Here is a 22,758-nt window from a genome sequence, read left to right on the forward strand (position 1 = left end):
AACCAAACACTGGTAGAATCATAGAATAGTAGGGTTGGAAGGGGCCTACAAGGTCACTGAGTCCAACCCCCTGCTCAATGCAGGAATCCAAGTCAGAGCATCCCTGACAGGTGGCTGTCCAGCCTCGTCTTGAATGCCTCCAGTGTGGGAGAGCCCACCACCTCCCTAGGTAAAAGACCGTCTGAAGGCCTATACCGTGTCAGTATTTATTTTTTTCAAGCCAGCTTTTTCCCAGCTGCTGTCCAAGAATGCACAGCTGTCTGTTTGTAGCACATGCATGGAAGCCGGGAATATATGCCCTCCCCAGCAGCTTGGAGGCTCAGGGCAAAGCACTGTACATTTACAAATTGCTTTATGGCGTTTATTACATTTGCCAATAGAGAACAGAGGCTGAGCGGGAGGGTCTTACACAGGGCCAAATAGAAAAAATAAGTTAGATTGACTTCCCTTACCTAATGCCATGTCACCTACTTGAGTGAAGTCATGTGTTCCGGAGCATATGCAGAGTTTATCTCAGAGGGCACAGTCTGAGAGAGCATCTTGTCCTTCAGTTACTATGCGAGGCCTCCTTCACCAGGATGCTGGAGACATAGCAATTGATGGCTCACTGCAAGCAAGTTGCCTTGCGCATAAAGTTGCTCATATTCACCTTAACTAGGACTCCAATATTGGAGCAGGTCAGAGGGATGTAACCTCGGCAACCACTTGTTCAGCAGTTTTGGATTGTTTTCAGCTTGTGGATGTCGAGGATGTGAACAGGGTATCTGGAGTGGTAAGACCACCATCTGTGTAGTCAACCCTTGCCCTTCTTGGCTGATTAAACTGACTGATGCCGTGGCTAAGGAAAGTGCCTCTTTGCAGGATGGGGTTGTTCTGTCTTACTTAAAAGAGGACGTGATAAGCCCTTTATTAAAGAAACCTTCCCTTGACCCAGGAGATCTGTCTAACTATAGGCCAGTCTCAAATGTACCATTCTTGGCTAAAGTGATCAAGAAGGTGGTGCTGTTACAACTCCAGATGCATCTGAATGAAATATTTGATTACCTGGACCATTTCAATGGGGCTTTTGGCCAGGATACGGGACAGAAACTGCTTTAGTTGCCTTGGCAAATGACCTATGCTGGGAACTAGATTGGGGGAGTGCAACCCCTTTAGTTCTCTCAGACCTCTCATGGCTTCCTGGACCACCTGGAGAGGCTGGGTCTTGAGGGTGCTGTTTTGCAGCCATTCTGGTCCTTTCAGTCATAGTGTGTCGAGAAGCTGGTGCTGGGAGATTACTGTTCGACTCCAAGGCCATTGGCATGTGGTGTCCCACAGGGTTCTATCTTGTCCCCCATGTTGTTTAATATATCTACATAAAACCACTGGGAGAGGTAATTCAGAGCTGCAGAGTAAGGTGTCACCAATATGTTGTTGATACCCAGCTCTTTGTCATCTAACATGAAGGAAATAGCTGAAACCCTTGAATGCTGCCTGGGTTCAATAATGAGCTGGATGAGGGTGAACAAGCTGAAGTTAAACCCAGCAAGATGGTCAGTAGAAACTAGAAAGCCTGACTTGGGGACTGGAATTCATTCAACCTGTTCTGAAGGGGGCTGCACTTCCCCAGAAGGATCAAGTCTGTAGCTCCTTGATCCTACACCGTCTCTGGATCTTCAGTGGCGGTGGTGGCAAGGAGCGTGTTTGCACAATTATGCTTGGTGCACCAGCTACAACCCTTCTTGAATCGTTCTGGCTTGGCAACAGTTATCCATAGCTTGAGTACATCACATTTAGACTACTGCAACATGCTCAATGTGAGGCCACCCCCAAAGAGTATCCAGAAGCTTCAATTGGCTGCTAACTGGTGCACAGTATCAGGACCATATTACACTTGTCCTGAAGGACCTGCACTGGTTGTCAAGTGCATTCCTGGCTCTATTCAAGGTGTTGGTCTTAACCTTTAAAGCCTTAAATGGCTTAAGAACTGGCTATCTCAGGGATTGCCTGACTCACTATGATCCTTCCCCAATATTAAGGTCTGCAGGAGAGGCCCTCCTGAGGGCACCATTACCCACAGAGGCCTGTTTGTTGGACACACAAGAAAAGGCTATTTCCTGTTTCACCCCCAAACTATAGAATGTGCTTCCTCAAGAATTACAATTGGCTCCCACTATCTTGGTCTTGAGATACGATGTAAAGACACATCTTTTCAATTTAGCCTTTTAAAATGTGTACTTTTAAACACAGGGGTTGTACTGTTTTTAATGTTCTTATTTTCATTGTTGCAAGGTTTTATTGTTTTAAATTGCTGTACACCGCCTTGATGGGGTTTTAATAGATCAGGCAGTATATAAATGTTAATATTAAACACATAATAAAAAATGTTCCGTGATCAGTAATGATGTGCAATGTCAAAAATTGTGATTGCTAACAATGTACCCCCCCCCCCATGCATCCACACCTTTCCTTTCAGGACCAAATCCAGATGGGGAGGATGGAATGCCTGGGACCAGCAAGGTTGCCCTACTGGTCCTGTATTACCTTATGAAGCATCTGAACATTACTGCATTGCTAGAGGAATCCTCCGATGAGTTGAACCATGTCTGTTGCTTGTAAACAAGAATAATTTGTGACATTGCACAACAGAATTACTGATCACAAAGCACACCTGACCTGTTAAGGCAACAGTGTCAGCTTCCAATTTCCTGGCTTTATAGAGCATGAGCCGACATGAGATAGCCTTAACTCTGGTCTTAAACTGGCAGGCTTTTTAATAATTGAATTTCCCTGGAAAGAAGAAAATTATTATTGCAGTGTTCTGGAAAACAAAAACAAAAATATAAACTAAAAAACAAAACACATGTAAGTCATTCGTTGGGTAGATTTCTACAAATGAATAGATATGCCCCAGCATGTACAGATAGGCTTACTTGGAAGTAAGCCTGAACAGGATTCCAGCATAGCTTTTTTCTTTTTCCTCCCTCTTGATCACTGATCTGTCAGTCAGACAGCATGACACTCTCAGCCCTCAAAATGATCTCACTCTTGTCTCAGTTGACAGTTTCCTGCTTCTCCTCTCTAGGGATGGACGAAAGGGACTTAGCTTGTCCCGCAGCTTGCTTCGCGGTGGGGGGGAGGTGCTTCGCTTCTCCCCCCGAAGTTCAGGCGAGGGGGGGAGGCGCCCTGCCTCGCCCGGCCGAAATTCAGGCCGGGGAGGAGCGCCCCGTCTCCCCGGCCGCGAAAAAAAAAAGTACAGTAAAAACACACACACACCCGTGATAGGCGGCTACATAACGATTTCCGTAGCCTATCATGGCTAGATTTCCAAAGTCAGCCGTGATAGGCTACGTAAATTGCCACGTAGCCTATCACGGGTGATTTTTTTGGGGAAAAAAAAAGCGCGTACGCAAATGGCGGTGCCCCATGGGCGCTGCCATTTGCGTTCCTTATTTGGACAGGGGTAGTCTGCGTAAAGATTTATGTAGACTACGGCGAAAATAAGGGAAGGCTATTTGCGTTGCCCTTATTTTCACCGTAGTCTACGTAAATCTTTACGTAGACTACCCCTGTCCAAATAAGGAACGCAAATGGCGGCGCCCATGGGGTGCTGCCATTTGTGTACGTGCTTTTTTTTTCTTCCAAAGTCACCCGTGATAGGCTATGTGACGATTTACATAGCCTATCACGGCTGACTTTGGAAATCTAGCCGTGATAGGCTACGGAAATCGTCACGTAGCCTATCACAGGTGTTGTTGTTTTTTTTAACTTTACTTTTTTATTTTGTAATGGTGGCGGCAGCCGGTCGGGAGACTGGCTGCCGCCCCCACCCCCACCGAAATGCCGCCGAAACGCCGCCAGGACCTGCCGCCGAGAGGGACATTCGCCCCCAATTTCGGGGGGTCGAATGCGTCGGCACTCGGCCTCCTGAAGATTCGTGGAGAAATTCTCCGCCATCCCTGCTCCTCTCCCACTGTCAAAATGCTGACAAGAGAACTGCACTGGGCATGCTTGAGTCCTGTCAAGCATCAGGATTCTAAAATCTCAAAGAGAGTTTCAATGGATAGAGGGCACTCTCCTTTGAAGACAGTCAACTTCCATGTGTAGAGGCCAAAGGAGGGGAGCAAAGCTAGTGGACGTATTTCTCCCCCACCCCATGTGTTAGTGCTTACACATGAGCAGAATGCCTGAATAGGGCTAGGGCCTTACAACCATGTTAGAATGCACCTAGATCAGGAAATGTGTAATGTGTAAATAAATATCTCTAGCATGAGACATGATCCTTGCATGTCCTTTTTCTAACACACAGAAAAGAGCAGCAAAGATTGGGGTTATCACACTGTCTTTCAGCCCCAATCTCCCCATGTTTCCTTTAATTACCAGGTAGAAAGGAAGGTCGGGGATTGTGCTGCATGTCAGCTTTTAGAAATATGGGAGATGAGGGACTGTGCTGCAGGTCTGCTTTTGGAAAGGTGGGGGATCAGGGACTATGCTGCATTTCTGCTTTTAGAAAGATGTACAGTCAGGGCCAGAAATATTGGAACAAGGGTAACTGTTTTGGCAGTTGGCCTCTGTACACCACCACATTGAAATTGAAAGGAAACTAGGGATGGTGGAGAATTTCTCCCCGAAACTTTGGGGGGCCGAGTGCCAACGTGTTTGGCCCCCCGAACAAGTTTCGGGGAGAAATTCTCCGCACCCCCCCGCACCCCCCCGGGACGGGACTTACCTTTCCCGAATGTCCCTCCCGGCGGCGGGTCCAGCTGGCGGTTCGTCGGGTCTTCGTCCAGGGCGGGAGCGGCAGCCGGTCTTTCGACCGGCTGCCGCCGCCGCCATTCCAATAAAAGAAAAAAAAAATGCCCCCGTGATAGGCTACGTGACGATTAACGTAGCCTATCACGGCTAGATTTGCAAAGTCAGCCGTGATAGGCTACGTAAATCGTCACGTAGCCTATCACGGGTGACTTAAAAAAAAAAAAAACCCGTATGGATAATGGCGGCCCCCATAGGGAGCTGCCATTCCCGTTCCTTATTTGGTTGCTGTAGTCTACGTAAAGATTACGTAGACTACGGCAAAAATAAGGGCAACGCTATTTGCGTTGCCCTTATTTTCGCCGTAGTCTACGTAAAGATTTACGTAGACTACAGCGACCAAATAAGGAACGCAAATGGCGGCTCCCTATGGGGGCCGCCATTTGCATACGCACTTTTTTTTAAAAAAAAAAGTCACCCGTGATAGGCTACGTGACGATTTACGTAGCCTATCACGGCTAACTTTGCAGATCTAGCCGTGATAGGCTACGTTAATTGTCACGTAGCCTATCACGGGGGTGTTTTTTTTTTTAACTTTTAATTTCGCGGCTGGGTGAGGCAAGGCGCCTCCTTCCCGGCCTGAATTTCGGCCGGGCGAGGCGGGAAGCTTCCCCGCCGGCCTGAATTTCGGCCGGGCGAGGCGGGAAGCCTCCCCCCCCGGCCTGAACTTCGCGGGGGGAGCAGCGAAGCACCTCCCCCCCACCGCGAAAAGCTGCGAGTGACTTTCTCTTGGTAAGTGAGTAAGTGACTTTCGTGCACCCCTAAAGGAAACACACCCAGATGGGAGCGAAGTCAGGACTTTCAGCTGTAATTGAAGGGGTTTGACAAAAGTGGGGCACTAACCATTCAGGAAGGACAGCCAGTGGCATACACACACACCCATCATTGGGGGCTCATAAGTAATGGAACAAACCAACATCATTTCAAACTTAAGGATCGCCTTTAATACCTGGATGAAAATCCTTTGCAGTCAATGACTGCCTGAAGTCTGGAACCCATGGATATGACCAAATGCTGAGTTTCCTCACTTGAGATGCTTTGCCAGACCTTGACTGCAGCTGCCTTCAGCTGCTGCTTATTTGCGGGTCTTCTTGCCTTCAGTTTTGTCTTCAGTAAGTGAAAAGCATGCTCTATTGGCATTGGGTTGAGATCAGGTGACTGACTTGGCCATTGAAGAACATCCCACTCCTTTGCCTCGAGAAACCCTTGGGTAGCTTTTGCTCTATGTTTTGGGTCACTATCCATCTGCAATATGAAGCGGCGTCCTATCAGTTTCGCAGCATTTGGCTGAATCTGAGCAGAAAGGATAGCCCTATACACTTCAGAATTCATCCTTCTGCTTTTATCAGCAGTCAGGTCATCAGTAAACACCAGTGACCCGGTTCCATTGGCAGCCATACATGCCCATACCATAACACTGCCTCCACCATGTTTGACAGATGATGTGCTATGCTTTGGATCATGAGCTGTTCCTTTCCTTCTCCATACTTTTCTCTTCCTATCATTTTGGTACAAGTTAATCTTGGTTTCATCAGTCCAAAGAATCTTATTCCAGAACTGGGCAGGCTTTTTAAGGTGTTTGCTGGCAAAGGCTAATCTGGCCTTTCCGTTCGTGAGCGTTACCAGTGGTTTGCACCTTGTTGTGAAGCCTCTGTATTTACATTCATAAAGTCATCTCTTGACTGTAGATGTTGACAATGACATGCCTACCTCCTCAAGAGCATTCTTGACTTGGCTAGATGTTGTGAAAGGGTTCCTCTTCACCATGAGCAGAATTCTGCAGTCATCCCCTCTAGTTGTCTTCCAGGCCTTTTGCTGTTGCTGAGCTTGCCAGGTAATTCCCTCTTTTTCAGGATGTTCCAAACTGTTGTGTTGGCCACTCCCACTGTTTTTGCTATCTCTCTGATGGGTTTATGTTGTTTCCTCAGCCTAATGATGGCCTCCTTCACTCGCATGGACACCTCTTTGGACCTCATGTTGGGAGTTCCAGTGAACAGCAAACAGAAAGACCAAACACAAATGTAACACTCAGAACCACCTCCAGGACTTTTCTCTGCTTGATTGGTCATGGGGTACCCAGGAAACAGGCCACACCTGGCCATGCAGATGCTTGTCAGCCATTCGTTCCATTACTTATGAGCCGCCAACGATGGGTGTGTGTGTATGCCACTGGCTGTACTTCCTGAATGGTTAGTACCCCACTTTTGTCAAACCCCTTGAATTACAGCTGAAAGTCCTAACTTCACTCCCATCTGGGTGTGTTTCCTTTCAACTTCAATGTGGTGGTGTACAGAGGCCAACTGCCAAAAGTTAGCCTTGTTCCAATATTTTTGGCCCTGACTGTAGCTAGTTTTTTTCCTGCTTTTTGCTCAAAAGTTAGTGCATGGGAGCTAATATGCATCAGGCCCCTAGAGTGAGAGGTAGGTGGCTTTAACCCTTTGCCCTATGTCTGCAATTAATGTTACAACTAAATGTCTTTGTGGCAATATATACTGGAAGCATGAAGGGCAGCAGGGGGAGGAGGCTTAAAGTCATCCAAACCCCACTCCCCTGTTAGGATTCTGATCTGTGTAGCAAGGTGTAGCCTGACCTTGTAAGGTCACCTTCCATTCTCAAAGGATTTTTTTTGTTTGTTTATTCACTCAGTCACTTCCGACTCTTCGTGACTTCATGGACCAGCCCATGCCAGAGCTTCCTGTTGGCCGTCGCCACCCCCCACTCCCCCAAGATCGAGTCCGTCACCTCCAGAATATCATCCATCCATCTTGCCCTTGGTCAGCCCTCTTCCTTTTGCCTTCCACTTTCCCTAGCATCAGCATCTTCTCCAGGGTATCCTGTCTTCTCATTATGTGGCCAAAGTACTTCAGTTTTGCCTTTCATATCATTCCCTCAAGTGAGCAGTCTGGCTTGATTTCCTGGAGTATGGACTGGTTTGATCTTCTTGAAGTCCAAGGCACTCTCAGAATTGTCCTCCAACACCACAGTTCAAAAGCATCTATCTTCCTTCGCTCAGCCTTCCTTATGGTCCAGCTCTCACAGCCATAGGTTACTACGGGGAATACCACTGCTTGAACTATGTGGACCTTTGTTGTCAGTGTGATGTCTCTGCTCTTAACTATTTTATCAAGATTTGTCATTGCTCTCCTCCCAAGAAGTAAACGTCTTCTGATTTCCTGGCTGCAGTCAGCATCTGCAGTAAACTTTGTGCCTAGAAAGACAAAGTCTGTCACTGCCTCCGCGTTTTCTCCCTCTATTTGCCAGTGATCAATCAAGCTGGTTGCCATAAACTTGGGTTTTTTGAGGTTTAACTGCAACCCAGCTTTTGCACTTTCTTCTTTCACCTTCATCAGAAGGTTCCTCAGCTCCTCCTCACTTTCAGCCATGAAAGTGGTATCATCTGCATATCTGAGATTGTTAATGTTTCTTCCAGCAATTTTTACTCCAGCCTTGGATTCATCCAGCCCAGCACGTTGCATGATGTGTTGTGCATACAGGTTGAATAGGTAGGGTGAGAGTATACAACCCTGCCGTACTCCTTTCCCAATTTAAACCAGTCCATTGTTCCGTGGTCTGTTCTTACCGTTGCTACTTGGTCGTTATACAGATTCCTCAGGAGGCAGACAAGATGACTTGGTATCCCCATACCACCAAGAACTTGCCACAATTTGTTATGATCCACACAGTCAAAGGCTTTAGAATAGTCAATAAAACAGAAATAGATGTTTTTCTGAAACTCCCTGGCTTTCTCCATTATCCAGCGGATAGTGGCAATTTGGTCTCTAGTTCCTCTGCCTTTTCTAAACCCAGCTTGTACATCTGGCAATTCTCATTCCATGAATTGCTGGAGTCTACCTTGCAAGATCTAGAGCATGACCTTACAGGCATGTGAAATAAGTGCCACTGTTCGATAGCTAGAACATTCTTTAGTGTTTCCCTTTTTTGGTATGGGGATATAAGTTGATTTTTTCCAATCTGTTGGCCATTCTTGTGTTTTCCAAATTTGCTGGCATATGGCATGCATCACCTTGACAGCATCATCTTGCAAGATTTTAAACAGTTCAGATGACAGTTCAGCGTCATCTCCTGCTGCCTTGTTATTAGCAATGCTTCTTAAGGCCCATTCAACCTCACTCTTCAGGATGTCTGGCTCTAACTCACTGACCACACCATCAAATCTATCCCCGATATTATTATCCTTCCTATACAGATTTTCCATATATTCTTGCCACCTTTTCTTGATCTCTTCTGCTTCTGTTATGTCCTTGCCATCTTTGTTTTTGATCACACCCATTTTTGCCTGGAATTTACCTCTGATGTTTCTGATTTTCTGGAAGAAGTCTCTTGTCCTTCCTATTCTATTATCTTCTTCCACTTCCACACATTGCTTGTTTAAAAATAATTCCTTATCTCTTCTGGCTAACTTCTGGAACTTTGCATTTAATTGGGCATATCTCCCCCTATCACTGTTGCCTTTTGCTTTCCTTCTTTCTTGGGCTACTTCCAGCATCTCAGCAGACAGCCATCTTGCCTTCTTGGTTTTCTTTTTCTTTGGGACGTTTTTTGTTGCTGCCTCCTGAACAATGTTGCAAACTTCTGTCCATAGTTCTTCCGGGACCCTATCTACTAAATCTAGTCCCTTAAATCTATTCTTCACCTCCACTGCATATTCATGAGGAATATTAGTGAGCTCATATCTAACTGATCTGTGGGTCTTCCCTATTCTCTTTAGTCTGATTCTAAATTGTGCAATAAGAAGTTTGTGATCTGAACTACAGTCAGCTCCAGGTCTTGTTTTTACCGACTGTATAGATGTCCGCCACCTTTGGCTACAAAGGATGTAGTCAATCTGATTTTGGTGTCGACTGTCTGGTGAAGTCCATGTATAAAGTTGTCTCTTAGGTTGTTGAAAGAGAGTGTTTGTTATGCACGGTGAGCTGTCTTGGCAAAATTCTATCAGCCTATGTCCTGCTTCATTTTGCTCTCCCAGACCATGCTTGCCTGTAATTTCAGGTGTTGTTTGGCTACCCACCTTAGCATTCCAGTCTCCTGTAATGAAAACAACATCTCTTGTTGGCGTATTATCCAGTAGGTGCTGCAGATCCTCATAGAACTGATCTACTTCTGCTTCTTCACCATCTGTGGTTGGGGCATATATTTGGATCACTGTGATGTTAGATGGCTTACCCGGAATTCGAATTGAGATCATTCTCTCTGGTTGTCCTGATCCATTTAGTTTTCATGGCAAGAATACTGGGGTGGGCTGCCGTTTCCTTCCCCAGGGATCATATTTAGTCTGACCTCTGTGCCATGACCTTCCCGTCTTGGGTGTCCCTTTACAGTTTAGCTCATGGCATCTTGAGGTGCTCAAGCTCCAGCACCACGACAAGGTAACAATCTCCTTTGCTGGAGTCTCAAAGGAATAGGCATTGCAAATAGAATATAGTGGATTTCCTCTGCAATATAACCCTTTGAAAACACTGGGAGTACTGGCAGCAGTCTAGCTTCAGAATGAAACTGAGCGTGCATGGCATAACTTTGCCAGCAGTTGTTGTAATGGGGAAGGAAAACCTAACCAACTTTTGAACCTCTGCTTGGAACTTCACCAAACCAATGAAAGGCATGCCTCCTTGACAAGCCTGGATAAAGTACATCAGTAGTGTTCACCACAATTGGAATAAAAAGGGTAAATGTACCAATTTTCAACATTTTTTAACTCGCTCTACCTGTAGCAATGTTTATCGCAGGGGTCCCCAACATGGTGCCGACGGATGCGATGGCACCCACAAGGCCAGGTTGAGGCACCCCCAAGTTATTTCCCCCCTCTGCAAGGGACTGGAAAGATTCCTCCATTCACATGTATGGGGGGGGATCCTCTTTGCTGAGAAAGGGGTGGAGAGACGATGAAGTGTGAGCCTTTCCTTCCTGCAACTGATTTTCGGCAGGGGTGTTGTTGCTCTCTATACAAGGCAACGGAGATGGCTCCATAGGCTTTTATAGGGAGTGAAGAATCAGCTGGGGGTGGGGTCCACCCCCACTAAGGACCCTTGGTACAACAGGCTCCTTGGCAGGGGTGAACGTCACCCACCTCCAGCTGATTTTCGGGGGGGGGGGCTTTTTCTCACTGCATGCATATGAATGGAGAAATTGCTCCATTCTGTTGCATGGGTAGAGGAGGGGGGGAGAAAGAGAGAGAGAGACCAAGCGGGGGGAGGAGAGGGAGAGGAAGAGGGAGAGAGATGCACCAGAGAGAGAGAGAGAGAGAGAGAGAGAGAGAGAGAGAGAGAGTAGCACACACACATTCATGCAGACACACACAAATACAGATAAGGGGGCACTCCCAACATTTTTGCGATTGGCTCCTATACCCTGAAAGCAATCAATTTGTATGTGTGTGTGTATGTGTGTGTGGAGAGGGGGACTTTTTCAAAAATGCCAGATGTGCCCATGGACCCAAAAAGTTTGGAGACACATAGTTTATTGGATTGGTTTTGAAATTTTGCATAACTGCAGAGCTCAATAGGTAGATCACAGATACAGTGGGCATTTCTACACCAGCCTAAAATCCTGCATTTAAAATGGGGCTTTCTGCTTCCATTTTAAATGGAGGATCACCACTGACTCCATTTACATGAACTTCATCCCCCACCCTCGCACCTTCTCCCCTTATCTGAGTCTTCCATTATCTTTCATTGATCTCACTCCTCTTCTTGCCGCTTTAACTCTTTTCATGGAGGAAACTGAAGCAGAACACAAGGGGCTAATTTGATAGCTCATTATCTGTGATCGATTTAAAAATGGAACAAAGGGCATTTAGTGCGGGAGACACCTTGGAGGGTCACGGCGTCATGTAAAGAGCCTGCAAACTTCCGTGAAGGAGCCATCTCAATCACAGCATAAAAGCTCCGTGTGATGACACGCCGAGTTTCAAGTTATTAGTTTAACAGGTGCCATTTCACAAGCAATAGAATTTTGAAGTTAATAATGATGGAACCCCTGCTTTTTTGCAACTCATCTTAACTAAAGGGGAACTCTCATGCCTCCTTAATATAATGCTTGTAGTGGTAATGCTTGGACGTACTTATGTAAAGACAGTCCTATATAAACCATACTACTCACTGTAGTAGTCATAATTTCAAACTATGGGTTCTTTCACAATTCCAGACAAAACATATTCCAACCACAGAATTAGGGCTACTTTGCAGAACACTGGGGCTTTCAATTGTTCCATGCACTCATCATCATCATTTACATGTCAAGGAACATATGCATCTGTCTATATATGCTGCAAATGAACCATGCTGTATTGCCCATAGCAAAGGCTGGTGGGGATAGGACATACCTGAAGGTCATCTGGAAGACCTGCCCTTGGTTGACATGCTGGGTCCTGTTGTTGTAGCCATGCAACATCTCTCCAAAGAGCGTGTCGTTGAATTTCACATCTGCCTTGACGCACTTGGGGCCCTCACAGATGTCTGACAGCATGAGGCAGGATTTGCCGTCTGGAGCCAGCTTATATTCCTCAACACAGCTGAGAACCAAACATAAAGGGGAACATCAGATACCCTCAAAAAGTAACCAATAAAAGTCAGTTCCAGCTCAACTTTATTGTGTTGCATCATTTCAAGGGAGGTTAAGGTTAAACAGGCCAACTCCACGGAACAGCATAAATGTAAAACTGATGTACGTCTGATCCTATGGATAAGGGAAGCGGTGCAAGACACCACATGTGTGGCTTATTTTATTTATTTCATTTCTATACCACCCAATAGCTGAAGCTCTCTGCTGCTGGGATTTCCAGGAGTACACATACTCTACATCAGGGGTGGGCAGAACTTCAACTCCCAGCATTTGGATTTCAGCTCCCAGCATTCCTGACCATTGGCTATGTTGGCAAGGGAATTCTGGGAGCTGAAGTCCCAAACATCTGGAGATCTATATTTTGCCCACCCCTGCTCACAGAGGTACTCACATGCAGCTCTTTGAGCAAATGCACCGTCTGTTTTCAGTTCAGCACCCCGGAGAGCGACCAGCTCTTCCAAAGTTGGACACCAAGATGTATAGTAAAGATGGTCAGAATTTCATCTGAAAAATCCCATTATGAGGTGTGTGTGTGCGTGTGTGTGTGTGTGTGGGGGGGGTCCTACTTAAATCCAGCAGTGTTACACATGTCTTTATGATCATTTCACAATATGCCAAAGAACCCCATACCAAAGCAACAACAAGGAAAATAGGCTTAGAGCAACCTGCCTTAATTCTCCCCCACCCCACTTCCAGTTATTAGAGTTACTGCCACCTGCTTAAAGAAACATTAGTCAACTGATTAATCATTAATCTATTAATCTCATTAATCTATTTCAACCTGCAAGTTTTTCATATGAGAAAAACATGATCCAAAGAAAAATAAAGTACTGAAGATATTGAAAATATTGAACATCCTTCTCCAAAAACTTCCTGACTGTTAGAGCAATGTGACAATGGAACCAATTACACATGGAGGTAGTGGGCTCTCCCACACTGGAGGCATTCAAGATGAGGCTGGGCAGCCACTTGTCAGGGATGCTTTGACTTACATTCCTGCATTGAGCAGGGGGTTGGACTTCATGGTCTTACAGGCCCCTTCAAAGCCTACTGTTCTATGATTCCAAGGCAGAATCAAAACAATCATTTCCTTGCTGGATTGAAAAACAGAGCTGTGGTGGGCTGGCTGCTTCAGTACCTTTCATTGGATCCACTGGTCCTCCCATAGGATGTTTCCTTTTTACCTATTCTTCACTATCCTGAGCAATAAAGCAATACACACAGAAAAGTACTTGATGAACCCAAAGCCCCAGGGAACCATGAAGGGCTGGAACACAGCAAAATCTCTGCTGTCTGAGCACCTGGATGTGTCAAGAATTGACAGATGTTCCTTGGAGTTACTTTTAGGAATTTGTTTCTCCACTGCACAAATCTACACCTCATTCTTCTGAAGGTCAAAATGGTGCTGAGACAACAGCAGCTGCCACAAGACGAAGAAGAAAATAAAATCTCTTGGGAATGTTGCAAGCCAGGGAAGGGGTGCAGAGATCATCCAGTGCCCCTCTAGCCTGCAGAAAGGTGGCCAAATTAAATATGGCAATTTGAAGCTGAGAGATGCTGTTCCTGTGTCAGTATATAGCACATGTGGGCAACAAGCGGGCCGCGTGCAGTCCTTGGAGCCTTCTGTTCAGGATGCAGCACCCATGTGCAATGCCCCAAATTCTGTGCAGCCTGCCATGGATGCTGATGCACAAGTCCCCTCCCTGCTAAGTCTGCAATCCCCCAAGCCCAACAGTTGGGTGTTTGGAGGGTTGGTAGCAGCCCTTCTATGCGAGGGAAGATAGCATGCAGGGATAACTCTCCCATGCACTGTTCTCCCTGGCTGTTGGATGGGTTAGTGGGAGTGCAAATTAAATAGAGAGTCATCCCCATGCACCGTCCTCGCTGATGTAAGTTACACGGCTTTCCCCTTGCCCAGCTGATTGGCCCCAAGAAAGTAAGTGGGAAGGTGGGACCCCAGCATACAGGTAGGGAGAAGTTTAAGCTCCACCATCCATTTGCACTTAGATGGGGGAAGTCTGTGTGAATGGGTGTGCGCATGTGAATGTGAGGGAGAGCAAGTACGAGAATGCAGTGCATGGAAAATATAATGAATGGATGAATAAAGGGGACAGAGAGAGAAGTGGGGGAGAGAGAAAAGAGTGCCCCCACCCACTTTTGGCTGAGGCCCTATGGGAAATTTGATCCTTCACTAGGCAATCCCACCGCTACCACATATGTGGAAAACAACCCCACCGATGGAGTTTCTCATTTTTAAGTGATGTTTAAAGTTCAAGACCTGAGGAACTCCCCGCCATGATTCTCAGAGTTCCACAAATTGACCTTTTTCTGCTGCCACCAATTCTCTTGGAATAATTCAAAACCTTGTAACAGTTTTGGTATAAGAGGCTTCGGCATGAGATGGGCACCGACACTAGACACAGTTTGAACTACTAAACAATGAGGTTTATTAAAGGATATGTTGTGCATAAGGGAATAGAGTGATGTTCAAATTATAGGACAGGAATGGTTACACTTATTTAAATTAAATATCCTTGGTTAGCATAACAGGAGAGTCTTCCCTGTTAATAAGCTCTCTGTAACTCCCCCCTACCCCACCAGATCCAATTTCCCTGAACTCCACCCCAGCCAGGGATGGACAGCCATCTTCCCCCATCTTCAGCCCTTTGGCTTCTGGGATGATGACACTGGATCAGGACCACTTGCTGAAGCTCCTTCTGATCAGACCTGTGCCTGAATCCCTCCGGTGCTGGGTTCCACTGCCTGCAAGAAGTATCCCCACCTCACAGCCCAGCCTCTTGCTCTCCACAGGCACCAGCTCTGGGTCTCGGGCCTTCCTCCAGAAGAGTTATCTCAGACTGGCTTTCTCTTTCCCCAGCTCTGAGCACCACTCCCTTCAGCTGAACACCAGCAACTCCAACTCTCTAATCTCCACCTTCCAACTGTCCCTAAGTGACGTCTACCCGACCTTTATTAAAACTCCTGGCCAATCATGTCCCCCGTGGAACTCACAACTGCCAATCATCTTCATTGACCCACCTGACCAATCAAAACAAAGGGAGCTTCTCCCTCTAAACTTTCTAAACTGCCTGAAGCTTCCCGTCATACACCGCTGTAACCAAGGCAACCACAACAGTTGACGGCCCCATGCACAGTAGCAAAACCAGGCCTCTGGCCTACTCAGTTACACTATAGCCTCACAGAGGTCGCATACATTTTGTGGTTTTAATTTTTGCGAACCGCCCAGAGAGCTTCGGCTATCGGGAGGTATAGAAATGTAATAAATAAATGAAGTATTTAAACATTACGTAACGTAAACATTTCTTTACACAGCGTTTCTCCACAGGCCCCAACCACCCCCTGCAGACCCTGACTACTTTTCTCTGAGGGAATGTAGCCCTTGATCCTAAAAAGTGTGCCCAAACCAGTATACAGGTTGTTCTTTGCCGCTCTGCCATACGGAGAAGACAATATGTCTAAGTCCCAAGTGCTGGTTGAAGCTAGAAATTCACAGGAGAAACAGGCCGGAATCGAGCTTCATGTAAAACCCAGACCCTCTCCTGCCAATGTGTCTTCAGGGCAACAATGCATGGAGGGCAGGGGGGCACGTGAAAGAGACAGGCTCCAGACGGAGCAAAGCAGTGCAACACTGAGGATTTGGTGGGTGGTGGTGCTATGGTTGTGTGAAGAGGGTTTCAGTTTAGTACACAGCACTAATTCCTTCCAGCAACAGTTTTCTTTTCCCCATAACGTGTTCATCTATCGTCTATTTTACCCTCTCTGCTGAAGACTCAGAAGCTGAACAAGGTTCTTGGGAGAAGCTGTCAGTGGACAACTTGCCTATTCTCAATGCCTTGAAACAATGGAGCAGCCCAGGGGACCCCAAATGACCACCCAGAGAGCTGAAGGTGATGAAGGCATCAGCAGCGAAAGCAAACTCCATTTTATTCCTGTAGTCATGATGGCGCTAGAATCTAAGTGGGCGTAAAATGCAAAACTGTGCCTGTTCACGGTATTTTTTTTTTTTTTTGACGGCTTGGCAAACATCCTAACGTGTAAACAGTGTAGAAGCAGCTGTAAAGCATAGCATGGGGAGCGGGGGATAAATGCCAGTTGTGTCCTTCACAACAGAAGTAATCCACAAAGCCATCTAAAGGGGCACTTAAGACCCTTAAGTTCGGGGTCTAAAATTACCGAGCCTGGAAATCATCCATCTCATGACCTAGCCAGAAAACATGTGTAACGTGCCCTGGACTGCTCCTCACCATCCCCTAGTTTATGGGAGGTGGTGATTTGGAGAAGCATAGCAACTGAAGGAGCAGCACTTCACCTGTTTTGGACCGATTGCACCATTAGCCTCCCAGTGCTACTTTTTTTCATTTTGTTTTTTTAAGGCAACTGGGGTTGAGGGAAACATTGCACACAGCAACTGAGATCATCCTCAGTGGTCCTTCCCCGGGAGCCCCTGCCAAAGGAAGTGAGGCCGATGGCTACCAGGGAAGAGGGCCTTTTCTGCTGTGGCACCCTGGCTGTGGAACCCTAGAGAGGTTCGCCTGGCATCTATGTTGTACTCCTTCCGGCGCCAGGTGAAGACCTTATTATTGTCCCAGTATTTTAGCATTTCCGCTACATAGTCTCTTAGCTTTGGTGATTTAAATCTGTATCTTCAATCTCTGCATTGCTGCTAGATTGTATTCTGGTTGTATATTGTTATATCGTGGTTTCAATACTTTAATATTTTATATTGTTTTATCCTGCGCTTGTGGGGTTTAATTTTTGTGAACCACCCCGTGAGCGTTTGCTACTGTGTGGTATAGAAATACATACATACATACATACATACATACATACATACATATAAATAAATAAGAGTGTAAGGAAAAGTCACCATACTGAGTGTTTGAGCTTGGCTGTGGGAAACTGAGCTTCCCTATCATGTTAGTTTAGCCAGATGGGATCCAGTGAGAAGAGAGCGCACAGCAGACTTGAGCAATCATGATCAGTTCAGTTTGGAGGCCTTCTCCAAAGGCAAAGCCCCAGAGACTTACCCGCAGAACATATGGATGGTGCTGGACACTGGTTCTGATGGTAGAGGGAGGGTCTGCTGGAGACACAGCTGCTCGCAACCTCCGTTGAAGCCGTCTGAGCAGTCGATCCCCTTGGAGTAGTCGTAGCAGCCTGTGCCATCTTTCATGGGCCTCAAGTCCTCAGGACACTGCAATGAGAAGGGAAATGACATTAAGGCAAGGGAGGGCATATTACTCTCTCCAAGCTGAGCACCTTTTTATGCCGCGGAGATGCCTGCTATTTTAGGATGGCTGTATAATATAGGGCATTTAAGCAACGCCTCCAAAACACAAGCAAAACGTAAAACGTTTGAAACCATGTCATCTATCTCCTCCAAAACTCCTTTTGCTAGAACATCAACTGCATAAGTCTAACACTGAGGTGGCTGAAGTGTCTTCTGGCAATGGCATCCATGCTTTAAAAGCCTTTACAAAATCGCTGGGACAACAGTTGCTGGTGCAAGATCTAGGGACCCCAACTACTGCACTGTTAGCATCAGGAAAAGCCCCACAGGAAGGGAGCTGAAGCTAATGAATGTAGCTAATGGGTCTCTTACCTGTGTCATGTCATCCTGAGTATGTACTCTAGAGTAGTAATAATGATATGGAAGTTATTTTTTTCTTACTACTAAGTAGGACAAAGTCCTTTGGCAGAGGGTGAAGATCTCTTTTCTCCTGCTCTTATTTTCCAGCTGAAACTCCCCAATAATTGCTCCTACCTCTTTAGAGAAAACTGCTTTACTCTTGATAACCAAAGTGCTAGTCATCTCGACACTGCTCTCTCTGCTCTTTTAGATGGGAAATGTTGGCAGCAATACAGATGGGTTATGCCTGGGTTAGTATCCTCTAGGGGAAGGGTAGGCAACCTTTTTGGGTTGTGGGCATATTTGGCAATTTGAGAAACTGTCCTGGGCACAACTACAAAATGGCCTCCATGGGAGGCAAGGCAAGGGACAAGTAACCAGGCCAAAAGACTGCTTACAAGGCAGAGTGGGGTCTGAGCCCCAACACACTAAACAGTTCCTTTGAACCCACAGTTTTCAGCATGATGGAAACTTATTTCAACAGCAATCCCAGCTGATGGTAAGAAAAAGTGTTAACCTAAAAAAAAAAAGGTGGGAGAGGTAGGGCACCTCGGTGGGCACCAAGAAAGGTACCTGTGGGTGCATTGGTGCCCACAGGCAGGGGTGTTGCTAGACATATAAAAGATCTGGGACCCAGGTCCATTAGACACAATTCTGCCTAAAATCTGCATATGCTAATCTATATTCAAATTTAGAAATAATGGCAAGGATTCATTTCAATTTCAGAGGAGGCAAAGCCAGCCAATTAAATTCTCATCCAAATAATCACAAATAAAATTAATTCTTCAGTTAATTTCCATACTATACCAGATCATCCCAAGCCAGCAGAAAAAAAGTTATTTTTCTAGGCTTAATTGCCATGCAGGGGAAGGGTTTTGGGGGGTGGGGGGTAGGTGTTGCACCATGTGGGAAGGGCAGAGTTAAGCTGCAATCGGGCAATTAAATAGAGGGGGAGACCCTTCCATTGGCATCAGTGGACACTCAGGGCTCTGTGGAATAGATCTGGGGGCCTGTAAAATAGATTCGAAACCAGGTTCCCATGGGCCCAGGCCTAGCAACGCCCCTGCCCATGGACACCTTATCACCTACCCCTGCTCTAGAAAACTTCTACTGAAGTCAAGGGTTCAGTAAGTGAGGAGTCAGGACCCAAACAAAGCCATTTACGTATTTTCCAGCTGGAGATCTGGTCCCTCCTGGTGATTACAAAGGTTCTAAACTAATTTCTACCAGCTGGAATTTTGATCTGCATTTTTAATTTCAGTTTCCCAGCAAGCTCTGCCTGCCCTGAATGATTAAGGCAGGCAAGCATCAATCAATATCAATCAACATCAATCAATAGTCACTCTTACTAAACAGCACTCCAATTCCGCCCTTATTCATTTTCTTTCAAGTGGAAGAGAGAGAAAAAAGAAAAGAAAGGAAAGAAAAACCAAACAACAACAACAAGAGAAAAAGACCATTCCTTTGGAGGGCAGGAGGGAGATAATAAATGTGGCCCAATAGCAGCTCCCAATTAGGGATGTGCAAAAGTCACTTACCTTTTCGAAGGGGTGATTCACGGGGGGGGGGGGGAGGCACGCCACACCTCCCTCCAAAATCCTAACCCGGTGAGCTCCGCTCCGCAGCAACTCCGCGGAGCCGCCAGCCGGGTGTGTTCACAGCCTTTTTTTGCCGTGATAGGCTATGTAAATATTTACATAGCCTATCATGGCCTCCGCAGGGATGCAAATGGTGTCCCTGCATACTACATAAGTATTTACATAGCCTATCACAGCAAAAATCGGGATGCGAATGGCGGCCGCAGATGTGGCGGCCGCAGATGTGGCCGCCATTCGCAAAGCAGCGCAAACGGCACCAGATAAGTACTCCATTTAGCGCGCCTTTCACGGGGTGGGGGGGTGGGGGGGCTTCGTTCCGCCATGGATTTCGGGGGGCTGGATGCACTGGCATTCGGCCTCACTGAGATCTATGGCGGAATCCTCTGACATCCCTACTCCCAATTAAAAATGCATTATGGCATTCCTGAAGATGAGCTAAAGCACAACTAGCATGGAGATGCATGAAGGTGGATTATAAACGGCCCCTGTCAAATGAAGGCAAGGTTATAAAACTTACACATTTTCCTTTAAAAAAAAAGAAGAAAAAAGGAGGGTGAATGGGGAAGAAATGTGTGACTGCAACCCTGTACATCAGCTTTACCAAACCTGGTGTCCTCCAGATGTTTCGGACCACAGCTCATAGCATCCCTGATCATGCCTAGGTAGACATGGCCCATCTAGCCCAATGGACCACCTAGCTCATGACTATCTCCTCTAACTGGCAGTGGGTCTCCGAGCTCACAAGGAGTCTGGAATCTCCCCCAGCCCCACCACCAGAGATCATCTTAACTGGAGATATCAGGAATTAGTACTGGGACTTTCTACAGCTGATCCATTTGGTCAAGCATTGACTACTGGCTGGGCGTGGAGCCATATATTCTGCCACCAGGGATTTCACTGGTCACAACATGGATAAACATGACATATAGTGCAGATATCATTGGAGCAGTCTGTCCCACGCAAGCTCTTTTTGTCTTCCTGTCTTGTCTACACACCCAGTGCGAGAATACTACAGGGATGCCAGAGCCAACACGCATGCACAGTAAATAACAAGGGCCCAACCTGGGTGCTGTAATGCCCCCTACATTATAAAATGTGTTCTACCTGCAGTAGGGAGTCTGTTGTATTTGTGCAGGCTCCCCATGTGATTGGAACTATGGAATCATAGAATCATAGAACAGTAGGGTTGGAAGGGGCCTGTAAGACTATCGAGTCCAACCCCGTGCTCAGTGCAGGAATCCAGGTCAAAGCATCCCTGACAGATGGCTGTCCAGCTTCAGAGAATCATAGAACCATAGAACAGTAGGGCTGGAAGGGGCCTGTAAGACCATCGAGTCCAACCCCGTGCTCAATGCAGGAATCCAGGTCAAAGCATCCCTGACAGATGGCTGTCCAGCTTCAGAGAATCATAGAACCATAGAACAGTAGGGCTGGAAGGGGCCTGTAAGACCATCGAGTCCAACCCCGTGCTCAATGCAGGAACCCAAGTCAGAGCAATCCTGACAGATGGCTGTCCAGCTTCATAGAATCATAGAACAGTAGGGTTGGAAGGGGCCTATAAGACCATCAAGTCCAACCCCCTGCTCAGTGCAGGAATCTAAGTCAAAGCATCCCTGACAGATGGCGGTCCAGCGTCATCTTGAATGCCTCCAGTGTGGGAGAGCCTACAGTGATCATTGGTTCCATTGTCGTATTGCTCTAACCGTCAGGAAGTTTCTCCTGATGTTCAGACGGAATCTGGCTTCCTGTCACTTGAGCCCATTATTCTGTGTCCTGCATTCTGGGATGATCGAGAAGAGATCCTGGCCTTCCTCTCTGTGACAACCTGTCCAGTCCTTGAAGAGCGCTATCCTGTCTCCCCTCAGCCTTCTCTTCTCGAGGCTAAACATGCCCAGTTCTTTCAGGAAGATCAGGATTTTAAAACTGCCCATGAGTAAGGCAAGCTCCTTGCTGCAAACATTCACCCTCCAACCTGGGGAGGGCGATGACAACAAGAAAGACTATGGAGGGGATGGAGCTAGTGCCCACGATAGGGATGGAGCTAGGATGTATGTCCCCACTTTCCCTCATGTGACTCTAATCGTGTATGTGTTGGGTGGGGTGACTAGAATGCCTAAGTAGGGCTAAAGCCTCTGTGCAGCCCCACATCGATTGATTACATTATAGCTGAAGCTCTCTTGGTGGTTCACAACAATTAACGCCATAAAATACAACATGCAATACAGTTTAGAAGTTTAAAACTACAGTATAAAATAAAACTTTTGGGCCTGAACCTGCACAGAACTGGATTCATGGTATCCTACAGCTTTATCAAAGACGAATCTGCTCCTTCCCTACCTGGAGGCCCCAAATTCATGTGCATCCCTTTAAGGGAATGAGCATCTTCCTAGTCTGATCTTTGCTAGCTGCCGTATTACCAATGGCTAGTAGAACGTTTCCTGTAGCACAATTATTTCTCCCACAGCTTTACATGGTGTTTTTTCCTCCTTAAGCAATACAACGTATATCAGAGGTATAGATGGCACTTCAACTAAAGGCTATTTCTCATGACCAGTTTTATTAGCATCATTGCCCGATTAAAGGCATCTTAGCCGACTAATTGAATTTTCAATTGATTAAAGAGGCATCGTTTTGCATATGATTCAGACAGTACTGCTGGAGAGGAGGAGGGGAAAAATGTCCTTGCTTTTAGACGGCGCATTTAAAAATAGGCAGTGCATGTCGCAGGTACCATTTTAGAAGAGGCATTCCTACCATCTGCAGTTATTATAAGTATGCATGATCCGAGACAGAAGTTGGTGTCTCTAGATCTCAGCACAGCAAAGGCCAAGTTGTTAAGAAAAAAAAGGACTTAAAAAGTCAACTTGAGTGGTCTTCACCGTGTTATATCACTGCTGGGGCGAGATGTGGGACGGTAAATCTCTAGGGTTGACAAGCATGAACCCTACGAGATGCAACAGACAGCAGTGCTTTTACATACTGGGAGTGGGGGATGTACAATACTTTTCAGATGTGAAATTTACTGAAAAGTTATGGGCAAGTTGTTATCTCTCTTCCTGAAAAGGAAAGACCAAATGCTGAGATTTCAGGCTCTTTTGCTTGAGGGAGGGAGGAAGACCGCAAATGCTCCACCTAGCCTGC

General features: G+C 46.4%; 1 protein-coding gene across 1 annotated transcript in view; it reads right to left on the minus strand.

Moving 5' to 3' along the window:
- The window catches only part of ASTN2 (astrotactin 2), a 668,315-nt gene that overhangs the window by 265,079 nt on the left and 380,478 nt on the right, over positions 1-22,758 (minus strand). Inside the window, exons 11-12 of the mRNA XM_084821224.1 lie at positions 17,418-17,584; positions 12,131-12,319 (exon numbers count right to left, since the gene is read on the minus strand). Of these exons, the coding sequence (XP_084677350.1) occupies positions 12,131-12,319; positions 17,418-17,584 (356 nt within the window). The remainder of the gene's footprint in view (positions 1-12,130; positions 12,320-17,417; positions 17,585-22,758) is intronic.

This window comes from Heloderma suspectum, chromosome 14 (genome assembly GCF_057233095.1).
Source record: "Heloderma suspectum isolate Gila_16-S chromosome 14, 16-S_ref, whole genome shotgun sequence".
Classification (NCBI taxonomy): domain Eukaryota; kingdom Metazoa; phylum Chordata; class Lepidosauria; order Squamata; family Helodermatidae; genus Heloderma; species Heloderma suspectum.